Raw genomic sequence first — 18667 nt, forward strand, 5'->3', positions numbered from 1 at the left:
TCCTGAAAGCCTTCCTAGACCCTCCATGGCACTGAGCATCTGTCTGGACTCCCATGGGACTTTGTCTATCCCTTTTTATCATGTGCCATATTATATTAAAATGACAAGTTTCAGTGCCTGTTCTCCACATTAAAATAGAAGTTACTCAAAGGGATGGCTGTGCCTTGTTCATCTTTGTGCTCCTCAGTGAACAGCAAAACGCCTGGCACATAGCAGGCCAGGCACTGTGAGCTTCACTAAGTTAATGAGATTTTGAGAAGGATAGGGTAGACTCTTAAAGATAATTACTGCCCTTACATATTTAACAAAAACAACTGGATTACTGGATTAAACAACTAACTTTTGTGACGAGTGCAAGTCATACACTGGGCATTTTGCATATGTCATCTCATTTCATCCTTTGCAACTGCCATAGGAGGCAGGCGGCAATTATCCTCATTTTCTAAATTAGGACACTGTGGCTTGGAGAAGCAGAGTGACATGACTGGTGGGAAGTGGCAGATCTGGCCTCAAATCCGAAGGATACACATGTAACTACTGTGCTATGCTGCTGAACGGGGCCGGCTGGTGTCTTCTTGGACTCTAGGATGTCCTCCCTTGTATGTGGACTAACGACCTTCCACAATTTTGAGCCAGAAACCAAACCTGAAGTTCCTACATTAGCAGATGAGGTTTCTACAGCTGAGGCCCTGTGATGGCGAGTGGGCCCAAGTTCAACTCTTGGGAGTTTTGATCTCCAGACAGAGAAGCCATCGAGATTGATTAGGAGAATACCTTGATAATGATGGGTGTTCCTCCTTGATACCAAAACGGAATTCACAGAGTTTAAAACTATTTTCATCAGGACGAGTTGATGCTTCAAGGCAGATCTGACCAATTACATTCTAAGGGTGGGTTTATTTATTTATTTTTGTAACATGCAACACAAATGTATTATTTAAAGGTGCATCTTGATTACCCGTTTGGTGAGCAAAAACAAAATATGGTGGCTCACGCCTGTAATCCAATACTTTGGGAGGCCGAAACCTCCCAAAAGAGCACCTGAGGTCAGGAGTTTGAGACCAGCCTGACCAACATGGTGACACCCTGTTTCCACTAAACATATAAAAATTAGCTGGGAGTGGTGGGAAGTACCTGTAATCCCAGCTACTCAGGAGGCTGAGGCAGGAGAATCGCCTGAACTCAGGAGGTGGAGGTTGCAGTGAGCCTTGATCGTGCCACTACACTCTAGCCTGAGCAACAGAGTGAGACTCCGTCTCAAAAAAAGAGAAAAAAAGAAGATTGTGGCAAATCATTCCTGTGGGCCAAGTGGTCAAATGCAACATCTAAGATCCAGCAAGCAGCCAAGCTAAGTGCAACCTCCTGGCCTCTTGCTGTTTCTCCAACAGGGTGAGGACATCACCTTTTACATTGCAGATGATGGAGCAGCTTATGTCATCTATAAATTCCATGCACACCCATGTGTTCTGTCCCTGAGACACTATCCTAACCAGCACCTTGGTGACCCTGGCCAGCATGGTAGGTTGCACATGGCTGGTGTCCAACCTATCATGCAGCAGTCAGGTAGAAAGAATATGGGTGGGTTCTTTACATGTCAAAGTGGACTTTTCACTTTGAGATGGTGTAATTTGACTTGCTGAAGTCTAAATAGAAGAAAAGGATCCATGAATTTATGACAGGCTTTGAGGTTGGACAGTCTTACTAAAATCCAAGCTTGTGGGCCGGGCAGGGTGGCTCACACCTGTAATTCCAGCACTTTGGGAGGCCGAGGTGGGTGGATCATGAGGTCAGGGGTTCGAGACCAGCCTGACCAACATGGTGAAACCCCGTCTCTACTAAAAACACAAAAATTAGCTGGGCATGGTGGCGGGTACCTGTAATCCCAGCTACTCAGGAGGCTGAGGTAGGATAATTGCTTGAACCCGGAAGGCGGAGGTTGCAGTCAGCCGAGATTGTGAGATTGCGCCACTGCACTCCAGCCAAAAAAAAAAAAAAAAAAATCCAAGCTTGCAAGTGAATTGACTTGAGGCAAGTTAATTAACCTCATGCCCTTATCTGTAAAATGTGAACGAAAATTCCTACCTTGCAAAGTTTTTGTGACAATTCAAAACAATACATATAAACAACCTGTCAGTGACTTGTATATGTCAAGCAGTCAATGTTAGCTGTTTTAAAATTCTGTTCAGGATGGACAATAGGAGTTAAGATTTGAAAGAGGAAATTATTTTCACTGAAACATAGTCCCCACACCTCTAGAAAGTATGCAGCAGATCAATAAGTATTTGTTGATTGACAGATTGCATTACTGATGAGGCCCTGTAGTGGGAAAATGGCTTGACCAGACATGGGAAAATGGCTTTTATGTAATTCCCAATATAGACACTATGATTCCTTGCAACCTGTTGCAAAAATAATCAAAGACTTCACTATTGCCTTGACCCTAAACTGGGCTACCCCTTATAACTCCTTCTTCCTCTTCAGCCTCCGATCTGACACCTTCTAGGAGGGCTTCCTATATTGACATCATCATCACAAGAGCTGCCATGTGTTGAGCACCTGCCTCGTGTAAGGGTTTTCCAACTTTACCTCCTACAGTTCCCACTATAACTCCATGAGGATGCTGTGCTAACTCCAATTTGCTGAATGGGAAACTGAGGCCCAGAGGGTAAAACGCCTTGCCTGATGCCATGCAGCTGGAAAGTGGCAAGGCTGGGATCTGAACACAGGCTCATCTAATTCCAAGGCTTCCATATTTTCCACTCTTTCAAGCTGCAAGGGAAGAGAGGAGGAGATGCAGTTATTTGAGTTCCAGAAAATCCAGCATGCCTGTGAAAGATCCATGGTTTTTGGAAATATCCAGCCAAATCCATTTATGGGTGAGAAATATTCATTGACAGGAGAGCTGGTCTTTAGAGAACCTGTCCAGTTTTCAGCACCCCAGTGCCCTTCTTGCTGCATCTTCAACCCCACGCCTCAGTCTGCTCTCAGCTTCCTGCTATCTCACTTGGAGCAAGTGCTTCCTTTCCAGGGATGAGGATGTCTCCTTATGCCCTAACCCCTATCTGCACATTCTCATCCATCCTGGATGGCTAGTTGGACTAATGTTTCCCGACTATACTTGACAGCATGTTAGTAGTTGTTAAGATAGAAAGATGTTGTTGTTAAATTTGGGAAGCTGTGATTAAATTAAGGCAAAAAGATTATTTTCTATAGGATTTCTTAGGGCTTTTAATATGCTAAATAACTTCACTAAAATCCCAAGAAAGAGCCATAGACTTTTCATTTCCCAAATTTATGTAATCACAGAACCTTTTAATCAGGGCCATCTTGGGAGATAGAATTTTGCCCTACATATGCCCTGGGAGAGATTCAAGTACCAGATAAAGAATTAGGGGTGAGCTGGAGTGTGTTTTAATCAAGAGTAGAGATAAGACCAGAATCAGAACAAATTGTGATTGCTAATAGCTAAGACCTTAGTAACATAAGGATTTAGTTGTACTTAGATGTTTGCCTCTTTATCAAGCTTTCACTATAAATCTTGCTCTATATGGTAATTATTTTTACTGTTCATTGGTTAGAGTTGCTTCATTAGTAACAAGCTTTTATTTCAACAAGAAAAGAATGCTAATTCCTAGTCCAGGGGCAGCATACCCAGAATGTTAATTATTCCGTTTTTTATTTTTGAGAACAAATTGGTGATTATCTTGAAAACGGGATCTGCGAACCTCTGTGGAGAAAGAGGCAGCAGCCATAGCTTCCTCATCCTCAGCAGATGGTGGTGGAGAGGGACGTCTGCCCGCTTTGACCAAGGATAATGACTACTGTCTCATGATGCATTCCTTCACTCATAATTATGTTACAGGCAATCTGAAGTCTTCTCACCGCAGTTGACTGCCAGAGAGCAATTTGGTTAGAGGGAATAACTACTTGGTTTTAGTGCCCCCAATATTATAGGTGGGGAAATAAAAATCCAGGGTGCTCAGCCATCTGGTAAGCTTTACACAGAAGGTTCCAGCAGGTGAGGGATTGGAACTCAGATTGCTGGCAGTGGGCAGATCCTTTAGATACTGTTCTGAAAGATCCTACAGTGAATAAGGGCAATGTTGCTGAGGACTGCAACTCTGGGTATTTCCAGCAGCTCCATTCAACTGCTGAGAAGACAATCCCCATCTGATAAACAAGGTGATGCTTTGGCAGGCTCAGGCGACACGGATTAGGCGACCCAGCCCAAGCCCGTGTTTTTGTGATCTGTACATCACCTTTTTCCACCACACTTCTCCAGCCTATGCCAGGGTGGCAGAGGTGAGCCACACGTCAGAGGCTGCCACTCACCACCTCAGCACTGCAGCCAAGGGAGGGAAGGGAATCAGAGACACTTAAGTCTGTTTTTGTTTGCTTTGGGCTCTCACCTGGAGCTTCAGCTGAGCCTGGCTCAGCTTTCTTTCCAAGAAGGGCACGTGATCTGCTTTTAAAGGATCCAGAGAATATGAGGAAAGACCTTACCGGGGGGGCTGTCATTCAATTGATGGGTGGAGTAAATGTCTCATGGAAGAACTCAACATGAAATCCTCTTCCTGGATTATCTGTGGATGAATGATGTTAATTTAAAAATCCAAACATATATTGCTGAATACTATGTATTTAAATTTCAAAACAATCCTGCAAGTAGGATCAATGCCACCTTTTACAAATGAGAGAGAGAAGTCAAGTACCTTGTCCAAGGTCACCACATAGTAAGAGGTAGACATAGGATTTGAACCCAGGAATTGAACCTTTGGAATTCCACAATGACAGGTTTTCTGTTTTCTGTTAGACCACAGCTATCTTACTCCTGTGTGGAATTTTGTGATTTTCAAAGGACTTTCACTTACATTATCCTGCAAGTCTCACCACAAACCAGTAAGGTAGGAAAGGGTTTGGCAGATTAGAACACAGACTTACGTTAAATCGTGGCCCAAGGTTACCCAACCCAACTCTATTCAGTATAGGTCTCACTCTTTTCTAGTGAGCTTCTTAGGGATGCAAAGTTGTCTTGAGAACAGCCAGGGCCAAACACGTTATCGCTTCCCCATTCCCCCAAATAGAGTACTGGCAGTAGCTAAACATACAGTGCTTGCTATGTGTCAAGCACTGGGCTAAGCATTTTATATTTACTTAACTTGTTTAATGCTTACAACAACCCCATGAAGTACTTGCCATTCTTAGTTCCATTTTACAGTTGATAAATGAGACACATAAAAGTTAAGTAACTTGTCCAAGGCCTAAAAGCTGGTGGATAGTGGATCTGGGATCTGATGCCAGACAAGCTGCAGAGCAGAGAGCTGAGAATTAGTTGTAGAGCTCTTGAAGTTGCTCAACTCATGGTGGCTCCCAGGTTTTCAGATCAATCCTCTCTCCTAGACTGGACTGTTCAGAAACCAGAAACTCAGAAAGAGCGCCCACTACCAATTTGGCTGGAATTCTGGAGATAGACTCCCCACTAATTTCTCAGGGAGTCTAGAATCAGTGCCCCCACTCCTGTCATATGTGTGAAATCTTGTATGCAGACAACAACCTGAGGATTTGGTCTTGCCCTGTGTGATGTGTTTGGGTGTGGAGGTGGGTTGGATGGGAGTGGGGGTCCGCTGAGCTCTTGGCAGTGAGAGCAGCAACTCATCATGTGTCATTCATTCTGCCATCAAGTATCCTCCATCCTCCTACTCCTGGCCCCTATGGTGCAGCCATGGTCTGGACCAGGGCTTCCCAGACATCCTGCATTATAAGAATGACCTGGAGGGCTTGTTAAAAATGCAAACTCTCAAGCCATTCCTCTGAAGATTTTCATTCACAGGGCTGGGGTGGGAGCTGGTTTTAGGTATTTGCATTCTTAGACATCAGTCATCAGTCAGTTTACATGTTTGTGCTGTGCTTACCCTATGCTAGGAGCTGGACATTTAGGATAATTTAGAATGGGCAGGACTCAAGCCTTGCCCTCAAGAAGCTCAGGGACCGGTGGGGTATGGACAAGTAAGCAGGTAAGTATACTTTACGTCAGGGCCATGACGGAAAAAGTACAGGCTATGGTGGGAAGACAAGGAGGGGCATCTGACTCAGACCAGGGAGTAAAGCAGGGAGGGTATCCCCTCCAGAAGATCTGAGTTGGGGCCTAGACACAACATACACTGCCCTCCTAAGATGAATGGGGTCCTTGAGCCGACTCTACCAGCCAGCTGGAGGTTCCCAGATTCTGTCCCCTCTTGCTTCTGGGTCTAGAAATCGCCTGCTGTCAGTCTAGGATGGTGGGGGGAGGGCTTGGTTTGAGGCTCTCCACTGTGCATGCCTCCTCCTCTTCCCAAACCTCATACTTGTTTGCTTCCTGTTCCAGGAGCTAGATGTGTTTAGCTCCACTGTAATTTCTTTCCCATAAGTAGCATTTCTCAACCCAAACTCCAGGTTTGCTGAGATGGATGCCTTTGGCTGAGGTGCTGGCAGAGCAGACTCTGTGGATCTGGGCCCCCTCACTTCCATTCCCACTCCTGGCCCTCTGAAGAGTTGGGCACAGGTGGCATGCCACTGGAAGACAAAGCCCAGTGATGGGAGAGATGGGTACAGCCACTGCGGGAGTCTGTGGACACTGTGGTGCTGCAGGGAGGGACCCAGCCCGCCCGGAAGAGGTTGCCTGGTCCTCACCCCTGTGTCAGGGAGCTCATGGCTCCTGATCCCCTGGTGTCTAAAGCTGCTTCCTCTTGCTGGATCAGGTGCTGCTTGGGTTCCCTGAAACCCTTGAGGACATCACACAAAGAGAGGGAGGAGAGCTCCAGCATTTTGTCAACTGAGGCAAGTTTAGGTGATTAAGCTAAGAAAGCAAAGCCACTCTGGCCCAGAGGATTATCTTTGAGGTGTGTTGGGAACCAAGAAGTAACTTAATGCCTACGAGGCAAACCAAACCCAAGATGACTCTCAACTAATTGGTTGCCTCTCCTTTTGCCAAGCCAAACTCCCTGGTGTATAAAGGCCAGTCTCCTCTCTTGTCCCCATCCCTCTCAGCTCTCAGCTCTTGCTAAGTGATCACTAGGTCACCTCCAAGCTCTCTCACTATGAACAGACAAGTCTGCAAGAAATCCTTCAGTGGTGGGAGCCAGGGTTTCTCTGGCCGCTCTGCCGTGGTCTCTGGCAGCAGCAGGATAAGCTGTGTGGCCCGCTCTGGGGGAGTTGGTGGAGGGGCCTGTGGCCTCCGGAGCAGAGCAGGCGGCTTTGGCAGTCGCAGCCTCTACAACCTGGGTGGCAACAAGAGCATCTCCATCAGCGTGGCAGCTGGTGGCTCCCGGGCTGGAGCCTTTGTGGGAGGGCAGAGCAGCTGTGGCTTTGCAGGTGGCTATGGAGGTGGCTTTGGGGGCAGCTATGGTGGTGGCTTTGGTGGTGGCAGAGGAATAGGTAGTGGTTTTGGAGGGGCTGGTGGCTTTGGTGGAGCTGGTGGCTTTGGTGGTCCTGGTGTCTTTGGTGGGCTTGGCAGCTTTGGCAGTCCTGGTGGCTTTGTCCCTGGGGGCTTTCCTGGGGGAATTCAGGAAGTGACTGTAAACCAGAGTCTCCTGCAGCCCCTCAATGTGGAGATCGACCCCCAGATTGGACAAGTAAAGGCCCAGGAGCGGGAGCAGATCAAGACCCTCAACAACAAGTTTGCCTCCTTCATTGACAAGGTGAGGGCAAGGCCAACAGGTGCTGTGGAGGGTTTGGGGTGCCCAGGGGTTGGTGTAGAAAGATGCCATGGGGACCTGTGAGACACAGGGCAGGGGTGCCTGGCTCTTGTCCTGGTGCTGCCTTGGTCCCTACAAGACAGTGATCATGCCTCTTTCACTTTTTGGGCCTTATTTTTCCAGCTGTGAAATGGGGGAAGAATTCCTGGTCCTGGTTTTCTGCTAAGAATGAGATGAGGGTAAATGAAGTGGGGGTCCAAACACATTCTTAGCTCTTCGAAGAATAAGCCATTAGTCATAAAATTATTACAGTTACTTTAATTTCTCCTGAAAAGCAATTGTTTGATAATCCAAACTAGCTAGTAATCAAAAACTGTGTTAGCACAGATCTTGGGGCTGCCTCTAAATGAGGAGTATTGGCCGCTGCCTTACCTTCCAAATGACGCTGTGCTTCAGCCAATGTTAAATTGAGCTGTCCATGCTGGGGCAGATGAGGGTGTGCTGGGTCTGTGTGGGACCGAGCCCAGGATCTGAAGTGAATTTCCCTGGTTTTTTAATTTGGGAAAGATGAAGATATAGAAAAGAGAGAACTAGAATTTGTTGAGTGATTATGCCATACCAGTTATTGTCATGTATTTCCATCACATGGAAATACATCACATCATATGAAGGAGGTCTTCATATGTGAAATTTCTAAAGAAATGTTAGACCTCATTGACTGTATTCACTGCTTTTATGGAGCTGAAAAAAGCGTACATCTAAAAAAACAATGACAAACTTTATTTGTGCTGACCTCCTTTAGTTGTATTCTGAAGGACCCCTATAGACCCAGGGCAGTCCTGGGTTTGATTCTTAGCTTTGTCACTCAGTAGACTTGTCACTTTGGGAAACTTAAACTCTTTGAGTCTCAGTTGCCTTATCTACAAAATGGGGATCACAGCAACTCCTTTATAGGTGGTTGTGAGGATTAAAAGTGATGGAAATACGTGAAAATAACAGGTATGGCATAATCACTCAACAACTTCTAGTTCTCTCTTTTCTAAATCTTCATCTTTCCCAAATTAAAAAACAGGGGAAATTGCAGATTGAAGAACTGGGTTACTTCTCCACATTTCCACCATGTGGGATGGGCAGCCCCACATGCCCAACTCAAGAGGCTGACTCCTTTTCTTCCCCCTCTGATGCAGGTGCGGTTCCTGGAACAGCAGAACAAGGTCCTGGAGACCAAGTGGGAACTGCTCCAGCAGCAGACCACAGGCTCGGGGCCCAGCAGCCTGGAACCTTGTTTTGAATCCTACATCAGCTTCCTACGAAAGCAGCTGGATTCACTTCTAGCGGAGAGGGGGAACCTGGAGGGAGAGCTGAAAAGCATGCAGGACCTGGTGGAAGACTTCAAAAAGAAGTGAGGGTTCCTCCTGGGGAGTTTCCCCTTCTGCGGAATTAGCATGGAAGTATGGTCCTAATTTGGGATTTCAGCTGTTCCCAACTGTGCCTTCAGTCAATACTCTGGGATGGATTTATTGAGTGAAGCATGACCAAGCAGAAGAGGGTGAGAGGGTGGGGACTGAGACTCCCAAGTGGCTATGACACAGATTTCAGTCTCCAGGTGGGCCCCCTCCTATTCCAGCCCAGAAGGACAAAAAGGTCCTCCCAGAGTTTAGAACCCTTTAGGATGAGGAGTCTGACACACTTGACTGTACATAGGAATCACCTTGGACGCTTGTCAACAATGCATATTCCTGTATTCCAGTCCTAGGTATTCTGAATCATAGGTGTGGGGCAGGCCCCAGGAGTGTGAGCACTCCCCTAGCTCCTGGGGATTCTAGGCAGATGTCCAGGGCTGCACTTGGTAAAGGCCTCTTTCAGTGAGTCTCATCCAATGTCCTGTTCTGCAGTTTTGGTTTGCCTCCTCCTCAATGTTCCAAGTTGCAGTCCATACCCGCTGAGGTCTGTGAGGAGCAAACTGGGCTTCTCAAGGTGGGAGGGAGCTCCCGACTTCCCCAGGATCAGAACCCACAGGGATGGGCACACCTGCTCTGCAGAGGCCCTATTCCAATTCAACCACACAAACCTGGTGGGTACCCACTCTGTGGCAGGCTCTGTGCTGGGCTCTGGGAATCCAGTGGCAACTCAGATTCACATTCCCAAAAGAGATCTCAGAGACCTCTTTCCTCCTAGAGGAAAGAAAGAGGTCCTGCCCAGAGACCTCTTTTCTCCTACAATCAGTCCAATTCCTCAAGCTTTATGAAATACAAACTCTTGGTAGTAGATTTTAGTCCTTAACAGGCAGGAATCCTACCACTCTGATGCATTCAGAAGATATGAATTCATTTTTAACTGAAATTCTTACAAGAAGTAACTGTAATTAAGTAAAACAGAAACAGAGGAAACAGGCAGAAATGCCCAATGAGAGCAAACATTTCACTGGGTTCCATATGCACACATTGTGCTTTGCAAAGTCAATCAAAGAGCTTAGGCAAGTAGTCAAGCTCCTTGAAGTCTTCCCTCTCACCCTGACTGCCCATACCTCTGCCCATCACTGGATTTAGAGGGAAGAGGGCCAGGCAGTGCCCTGAGCTATGAGAGGTCTCTGGGCAGGACCAGCTAAATGATTTTCAGGGCTCAGTGCAAAATGATAATGCAGGAACCTAGCTACAAAATTCTAGTTACAGAATTTCAATCATGCCTGTGATCCCAGTACTTTGGGAGGCTGAGGAGGGAGAATCACTTGAGCCCAGCAGTTCGAGACCAGCCTGGGCAACAAAGTGAGACCTTTTCTCTACTAAAAATTAAAAAATTGGCTGGATGTGGTGGTGCATGCCTCTGGTCCCAGCTACTTGGGAGTCTGAGGCAGGAGGATTGCCCTGAGCCTGAGAGGTTGAGGCCGCAGTGAGCCATGTTTGTGCCACTGCATTCCAGCCTGGGTGACAGGGTGAAACCTTGTCTCAGAGAAAAAAAAAAAAAAAAAAAAAAAGAAAAGAAAGAATGTCAATATGGTGCCAGCATTGAGCTGAGTGTGAGGACCCTGAGCCCAGGGTCCTGTGTAACTGCACATGCCCATGAAGCTGGTCCTATCTCTGCACTGGTGAGAAGAGTGCCTAGAATCCTCATCTCTCTTTTCCACTTCTGAAATGCCAGTGTTCAAATGTGTGCCTCTTGTTCCAGGTATGAAGATGAAATCAACAAACGAACTGCGGCAGAGAATGAGTTTGTGGGGCTCAAGAAGGTAGGTGAGCCTGGACCAGCATATCCAGGTTCCCTTTCTGGGAGCTGCCCCCATGGAGAGAGCGCACAGCCAGCTGTTTTGGGGCACAGTGACCTTATATGGTGTGTGGGATTGACACTTTTCCTTACATTTTTGGAAATGAAATGTTTAATGAAGGAAGCTGCTCTAAATACATTACCATGGGAAAGTATGTTAAAATGTTACTGTGACTAATGAGCTGATTAGCAATGCGAACTAATAATGAGCGCTTTATGTGTAGAATTAATCAAGATTTTCAGCCTACAAATGCACTCCAGATGCTATTAATAACAATCAACAAATACTTGTAGCATATTTAAACCAGTCATCATAAAAGTGAAGTAGTGAGAATACCCTAATTTCTGTTCAGGAGGGTGGGATTTCTGATACTACACAGCCAAAGTCACATATATATTAGGTAAATTTTTTCTACCCTAAAATCAGATGGTTACTCTTAATTTCTACCCTTAATCAGATGGTGCCTAATGGTTTGTATTTTGTTAAAGCATTAGGATTTGACATGTCAAGCAAGGAAAAGGAAGAAAGCCACTTTGAGCTTCCTTATTTTAAAAGGGAAGATGAGACGTCACAATTAGGAGGAGAGCTAGGGGAGGAACAAAGATGAGACATGAGGGCTTAGGAAAGAGCCACTGGGTGGGAAGGGAACAGAAGGTCATTCTCTGGGTTTCTGACCTCCTCTGCAGGATGTGGATGCGGTTTTCATGAACAAGGTGGAGCTGCAGGCCAAAGTGGACAGCCTGACAGATGAAGTCAGCTTCCTGAGGACCCTCTATGAGATGGTGATTCCTTGGTTTGCAAGCTCCAGAACCTTCTTGTCTGATTCTTCCCAAGCATAACTTTAGGGGACAGCCAGACAGCACAACACTCACAAAACCAGCAATGGGGCTCAGGACTCAGCTCCACCCCACCTGGGAAACGTTAACTGAGTTCCTTCAGTCTGCATAGACCTGAGCCACAGGTCCTCAGGCCATTTTGCTCTGCACCTTCTCTCTGGCTCCTATACCCATATTATAGCTAGCTGGCTTCTTCATAATATTCCTCCCTGCTGGGGGCCCATGGAAACTTACATAATAGGACTCACTGGCTGATACTTTCAGGCTGACAGCCTGATTATATTTGCATATTTTGCTTATTTCCTTTAGCCTTGTTGTCTAACATCCTTTAGGCTGTAGCCAGGCATAAAGTGTGAGCTTATTTTTCCAACTGATCCACTTCTAGCCCCATCCTTGGGGTATCTCTGCTAGTAGAGGATTCCCAGCATCCCCTGGGCCAGAGGATGGTGAGAGTAATGATCCATGTTTCCTGCAGGAGCTGTCCCAGATGCAGAGCCATGTCAGCGACAGGTCTGTGGTTCTGTCTATGGACAACAACCGCTGCCTGGACCTGGACAACATCATTGCTGAGGTCCGCGCCCAGTATGAGGAGATTGCCCAGAGGAGCAAGGCTGAAGCTGAGGCCCTGTACCAGACCAAGGTGGGAACCCTCCTTGTGTTCTTAGATCCTGATGACCTTCATCAAGAATGTGCCAACACTTTGCAAAAGCCATTTTGATTGGTTTTTCCTCTGTCAGCTTGGGGAGCTGCAGACCACAGCTGGCAGGCACGGGGATGACCTAAGGAACACCAAGAGTGAGATCATGGAGCTCAACAGGATGATCCAGAGGCTACGGGCTGAGATTGAAAATGTCAAGAAGCAGGTGGGGCTGGGTTTAACGGAAAGATCCCGGAGGTCTTCTGGGCCCCGGAGAGAAGCAGCACAAGCTCTGCTCCTCTGCTACATGCTCTCTCCATCCTTTCATGGTGTCACATGTGGGATAGCACAGTCTCTGGGAAACTCTGTTCTTCCAGATGTTTCTTTTGGAGGTTGAGCTTCTTGGAATGCTCACTCAAGAAAGATGTTTGCTTATTCTGGTTTGCCTAACAAATCTTGCAGCTGCAGTGCTGGACTTAAACACTCAGTTCTCAGCAGGATCTGCCCTTAGTGAAGCTGTTTCTCACACATTTCACATAACCTTGATGGCTGTTCTGTATCATTGGAATGAAGTGATTAGGCAAGAGAGTTTTTAACAGTCTTGCAAAAAAGATTAGAGACTAACCAGACCACTACTACCTGTACCAGCATAGGAAAACAAATTAGTGCTCCCTTTCTTGATGAGCCACAAGTCGATTTCAATGGGCCAGAGATGAATTAAACAACTGCAAAACTGACTTCTTTTCTCTGCGCATGCTCCATTGAGATTTCTAAGGAAAGGGAGGAAGGGATGCAGGATGTGGGGGAAGAGATCTACTCCTAGTAAAGATCAAGTGTTTGTTTCCGGGTCACTATGCTAACTGATCTTCTACCTCAGAATGCCAACCTGCAGACGGCAATTTCAGAGGCTGAGCAGCGTGGAGAGATGGCCCTCAAGGACGCTAATGCCAAGATCCAAGACTTGCAGGCTGCCCTACAGAAGGCCAAGGATGACCTGGCTCAGCTCCTGCGTGACTACCAGGAGCTGATGAATGTCAAGCTGGCCCTGGATGTGGAGATTGCCACCTACCGCAAGCTGCTGGAGGGAGAGGAGTGCAGGTGAGGGGCCATGGGATCACCATTCTCCAGATATGGTTTTAGAGTGACCTTTGATAATGTGAAAAGCGGGCAAGATGATAAGGGGAGGAACACTCAGAAAAAGGGCAAGGAGTGTTTTGAATGACAGAGTCAAGGGTTCAAGCACTACTATTTTATGTCCATTGAGATCATCTAACTCTCAAATGTTTAATGGGCATCAATATTATGTTACATATCTCTACTGATCTTCACTGTCTGCAATGTATTAGGAAAGTTCTTTGGCATTCTGACAAGTGATAGGCTGGTGCTGTCCACTGGAACTTTTTGAGATGATGAAGATGTTCTATTCTTGTGCTGTCCAATACAGTAGCCATTGGCCACTTGAGCACTGGAAATGTGGTTAGTGCAACTGAGAAACAGAGTTTTACATTTAATTTAATTTTAATTAACTTAAATAGCATCATGTGGCTACTGGCTACCATATTGGAAAGCTCAATATAGACAGTCCTACAAGCCCCATCCATGAAGGGAGTCCATATGGGGAGATGGTTCATACATCCATGCTCTTGGAAAATAATACAACATTAAGCAGCAGACAAAGTCTTAGCAAGTGGTTATCGAATGCTAAAGGAGTGTCAAGAATCGAGAGATCTTTCTGCTGAGTTCCTGCCCAATGCATCATGCATTCAGGGGGTAGCTACCCCTCTGTCCTCAGGTAGCTCCCAATCTGATGGAGGAAGCAGAACCCAAGTATGAGAAGGAAAGTGAGAGTGAAGATGATGTCAAGTGTACTAGGAGTCATGGGATGAGGAGAGAGTGGTCAACACCAGTGGGCACACATGGGCAAGGTGTGCACACCCATTCCATACCTTCTCAGATATGTGGACGTGCCTGCTTCATGAACAAGACACAGGAAGATGGGCAGTGTAGGTGGGGCATTTCAAATCCATCCTGCGTTTAGTGTCAGCCCCTCCCATATTTTCTCCGCCCTGAACAACCCCCATCATGTCACCACCACCCCAGGAGGGCTCATTGTGGAAGCCTTCTTGGAAAGGGAGAATTGGAGATAAAAAAATCCAGGGCTGAGTTGAGAAGGATGAAAGAGCATGCTAAGGTGGGAAGATGGTCTTAGCAGGGGATGAGAGGTGGGGACAGACCAATCAAGGCAGATCTGGGTGTCAAGTTGTTTGCCTAGAGAAGATAATCTCTAAGTGCTAAGGGGAAAGGGGTGGGAAGTCTCAACTCTTGAAGCACCCCCCTTTCTGGGGAGATACGGTCATGGAAACAGACTTAGAGTAAGTTTTCCTCTCGCAGGAGCTTGACCCCTAGTGGGGCAAATGGGAGGGTGTGGCTCCCAAAGTTGTGAACTCTCAACTCTGGTTATTGACTCATTGCAGAAAGAATTCACCTCTCCTCTTCCTTTTCAGGATGTCTGGAGAGTGTCAGAGTGCCGTGCGCATTTGTAAGTAGCCTATTCAAAAAACCCTCTCCCTGGGTTGTAAGAAGGGCAACTAGAAACAACCTCACTGACTGACCTTCAGGCAAGAAGGCCTGTTCCATCCAAGGAGGTCAGGCCACCTGACAGTGTCTAGGATCTCAGGCCTCGGCCACACGCTCTGCGCCTAGCATAAGCTGACAACCTCTCAGGCCAAAGATAAAACTCCTCTGGTTTGGGGAGTGGCCTAGGTTGGAAAACCAGAAATTTCTGCGGATCCTTCTGGTTCCTGTTCTTGGGAGAAGGCACTAGAGGCCAGGCTCACTCTCATGGTTTGCAAACTGAGGCATTAGATAAGTTAGCATCTTTCTGGAAGTCACATAGCCAAGCAGGGTGGGGATGTAATACAGTCCTTGGCTTCCAATTTCCCAGGCCCTTTGCCTGAATTGTGTGCCTGTTGTCTTGTAGCAGTGGTCAGCAATGTCACCAGCACAAGTGGCAGCTCTGGTAGTAGCCGTGGAGTTTTTGGAGGGGCCAGTGGCAGTGGTGGCTACAGAGGCAGCGGCAGCAGCAGTGGCTATGGAGTCAGTGGCGGCAACAGCAGTGGCTATGGAGGAGTCAGTGGCGGCAGCAGCAGCAGTTATAGAGGGGTCAGCAGCGGCAGCACTGGGGGCAGGGGTAGCAGCGGGGGCTACCAGAGCAGCAGTAGTGGGAGCAGGCTCGGCGGTGCAGGTAGCATCTCCATGAGCCACAGAGGAATGGGCTCCAGCTCTGGCGGTGTCCAGACTTCTGGAGGCAGTGGCTACAAGTCTGGTGGTGGAGGCAGCACCAGTATCCACTTCTCCCAGACCACGAGCTCAAGCCAGCATAACTCCAACAAGTGATCTTCTGTGCCAAATCTCTATAACCACCTGCTTCCCACTCAGCCTGCAATAATGTTTCCCACTCTCTGCTTGGCATCAGTGGATGCACATGGGTCAACCACATTTTTCCTCCAGTTCCCTGGAGAAGAAGCTGAACTTCTGGTTTCTCCATCCCCATGACCTTCCCAGGGCCATGGAGGTCCAGTTGCTGGTGTGGGATGATGATGCCCCTGGAAACCTTCCTGCAATGGCCCCTTACTTTGGACAGCAACTTCTGAGCCCAAGCCAGTCTTGGTCTTCACAGCCTGGCCTGTTCCCACTCTGGCCGATCTCCCTTTCTTACTGGGAGTTGGTAATTTGAAGCCAATCATCTCAGCACTGTCTGAGGAGGGCAGAGTCATGGGTTCAGTGCTGGAGGGTGCATGGTCAAGATCTAAAGACTGCTGGTTCCCAGGGAACCCTCCCTACATCTGGGCTTCAGATCCTGACTCCTTTCTGTCCCCTAATTCTCTGAGCTGTAGATCCTCTGGTGATGAGTATACTGAACTTTCTTTTCTCAATAAATTGCACTGAATTTTACATTCTGGTGTTTGTCTTTTATTCCAGGAGTCACAGAATAGATCATGACCCAAAAGTGATGAGATATCAGGTGGTGGTGATGGTTTTCCAGGAATTTAAAAGTGGGCATAAAGGCCACTGAATAGTCTTGCCTTCTCCATCTATTTGGTTAGGTTGTTGTGATAGGTCTGCCCAGGAGTATGTTGTTTAAGGGGAGACCTTCCCCACTCCCAAGAAAGTCATCCCATCTATATCCTCCAGCCTCTAAGCAGGCCTCTGCAATTCAGTCTTGGAAGAAGAGGGTTCTGCAGTTCATCAAGGAAACAGATTCCACTGGGACTTCAGTTCCTCTGTTCCACCCCCATCCCAGCCAGACACAGAACCAATCCTCCTTCTGCAAACACAGCTCTTGGAATCTGAAGGGGTCAATACATAACATTCTCTTCTCCTTGCATAGGTTCTGAGCCAATTAAAAAATAAGACAAATGAATGAGCAGATGGAGGGCCAATATTGCCTTTATTACCAATAAAGCAGATACTGGAGCATGTGTTTTTTTACCTCGGATGGAAAGGGCTTCTCCTATCACAGGACCTCAGGATTAGGCCAGATTTTCTACCTGGGCAGGGGCAGCCTAGGGCCACTGCGGCCTTCCCTATGGGGTCTGATCCCTAATAGCCGAGGGAGAGCACAAGAGAGCAGAATATAATCTTGCTGTGGACAGCCAGATCGTAAGAGATGGAGAGGCATTGCTCTGCAAACTCAACTCTTCCTTCGAAACTCACCGATCAGGTAAGAGAGTGGGTGGGAGTGTTAAACTAGTAAAACTCACTCCAGGTGGATATACAATTAGGAACGGGGATGATGTGTGCCTGCCCTCACACCAGCATTTACCAGCCATTTTCAGAAAACTGAAACCCGAACCCAGGGAGCACAGGATTAATGAGATAGTCACTGAGAGAAACCAGGAAAATTGGGGGCCTCAGGAGATGACATTTAGGATCTGTGATTTTTCCCTACCCGGCCCCCCAACCAATCCCCTCCACAGGCCACTAAGCAAGGCAAAATGCTAGTTTGTAAGTCACTGTAGACCGAGTGTTACTGCCCATAAGTCAGGTCAGGGCTGGAATAACGAGAAGGCATCTGTACATTTGTCTAATGTCCAAGGGGAGTGCCAGGGCCTGGTCTCTATATTTCTGAGCCTTAGCTCACCTCATCTAATCTCTAAAGTACTGTAGCCCTGGCCTCAAGAATTGGAGAAGAGGACATTTTAAAGTTACCTGAGAGATCAATAAATACTTGCCCATCTTTTCATGGCTTACAAGCAGGAGGTAGTGCCCTTTCCACTTTCCCTTGGCCTAGCTCTGTGTACTTTGAGCAGACGTAGGCAGTTCTGAATTGTGGCTCTTGCTGGCCTTTTAGAGACGCTGCAAGAAACATAATCGGTTGTCTCCCCAACTCCCCACAGGAAAACACCCTGGGAGCTCTGCTCCATGTGTTGCTGGGTACTAATCTCAGGGCCCTGCATAACAGGTGGGGAACTGAGCAAAAGTTTGGTGGTCAATTGAAAGGATGAATAGAGATGAATAAGGGGAGTGGGCCTCCCATCCCCTCAGCCTGAATGAAAGATGGGATAGGTCACACTCCAAGGTAGGACAGAGTGAGAAGTTTACAGTGAGGACCTAGGACACTCTTTTGAACTCTTGTGAGGAGGAATGGTGGAGGGGGCTACCAAGGGAGGTAGTGAAAGACTTAAGAATACCTAGAATTAAAGGAAGGGGCCTATTAAGAAAGGCACATTGTAGAAGAAGCCTGGAGCAGGCCTGGGAAGGAAAGAGACTCTGGGTAACATGGAGGAAGGGCAAGGGGTCAAGGCTCAGCTATCCAGACCAAATCCCAGGAGAACTCCAGGACTAGTGTCATCTTCCATGTTCTTGACACAGTGGCACTAAACCATGTGACAGTGGAGCACATGGTGAAGCTCCATGGTGAAGGCATCATGTCTGAGTCCAGGATACGGGCTGGGGAGAATGGAACATTTTTAAGACTGTGGGAGATTGGCAATCTTGGGCTGTCTCAGCCTTACAGAATGCCTCAACCCATCACTCATCTGAAGAGAGAACTGGGCAGCTCTTTGTGTTTGAAGGCAGCCAGGGTAAGTAGAGTAGGTATTTACCTCTGTGGAATGGTCAAAAGGGTGACAGGAACTCTTCGGAACTGATACTTGAAATTCTACCAGCTGTCTTTAGAATTAAACAATTTGGGGGCGGAGCAAGATGGCCGAATAGGAACAGCTCCAGTCTCCAACTCCCAGCGCGAGCGACACAG

General features: G+C 47.3%; 1 protein-coding gene and 1 pseudogene across 2 annotated transcripts; one reads left to right on the forward strand and one right to left on the reverse strand.

The window, feature by feature from the left end:
- Positions 1-1325: 1325 nt before the first annotated feature.
- LOC115900040 lies at positions 1326-6803 on the reverse strand (annotated as a pseudogene).
- A 223-nt stretch (positions 6804-7026) lies between these two features.
- On the forward strand, positions 7027-16362 carry KRT76 (keratin 76). 2 transcript variants are annotated; one of them, XM_010373960.2, is made up of 9 exons: positions 7027-7676; positions 8861-9075; positions 10839-10899; positions 11622-11717; positions 12247-12411; positions 12509-12634; positions 13286-13506; positions 14913-14947; positions 15389-16362. In XM_010373960.2, the coding sequence occupies exons 1-9, from the start codon at positions 7077-7079 to the stop codon at positions 15802-15804; spliced, it is 1935 nt and encodes a 644-aa protein (XP_010372262.1). In that variant the 5' UTR covers positions 7027-7076; the 3' UTR covers positions 15805-16362. The 2 variants fall into 2 exon arrangements, with proteins under 2 accessions (XP_010372262.1, XP_030795261.1); XM_030939401.1 differs by having other exon boundaries at positions 7033-7676; positions 15392-16362.
- Positions 16363-18667: the final 2305 nt, after the last annotated feature.

Source organism: Rhinopithecus roxellana, chromosome 10, assembly GCF_007565055.1.
Source record: "Rhinopithecus roxellana isolate Shanxi Qingling chromosome 10, ASM756505v1, whole genome shotgun sequence".
Classification (NCBI taxonomy): Eukaryota; Metazoa; Chordata; class Mammalia; order Primates; family Cercopithecidae; genus Rhinopithecus; species Rhinopithecus roxellana.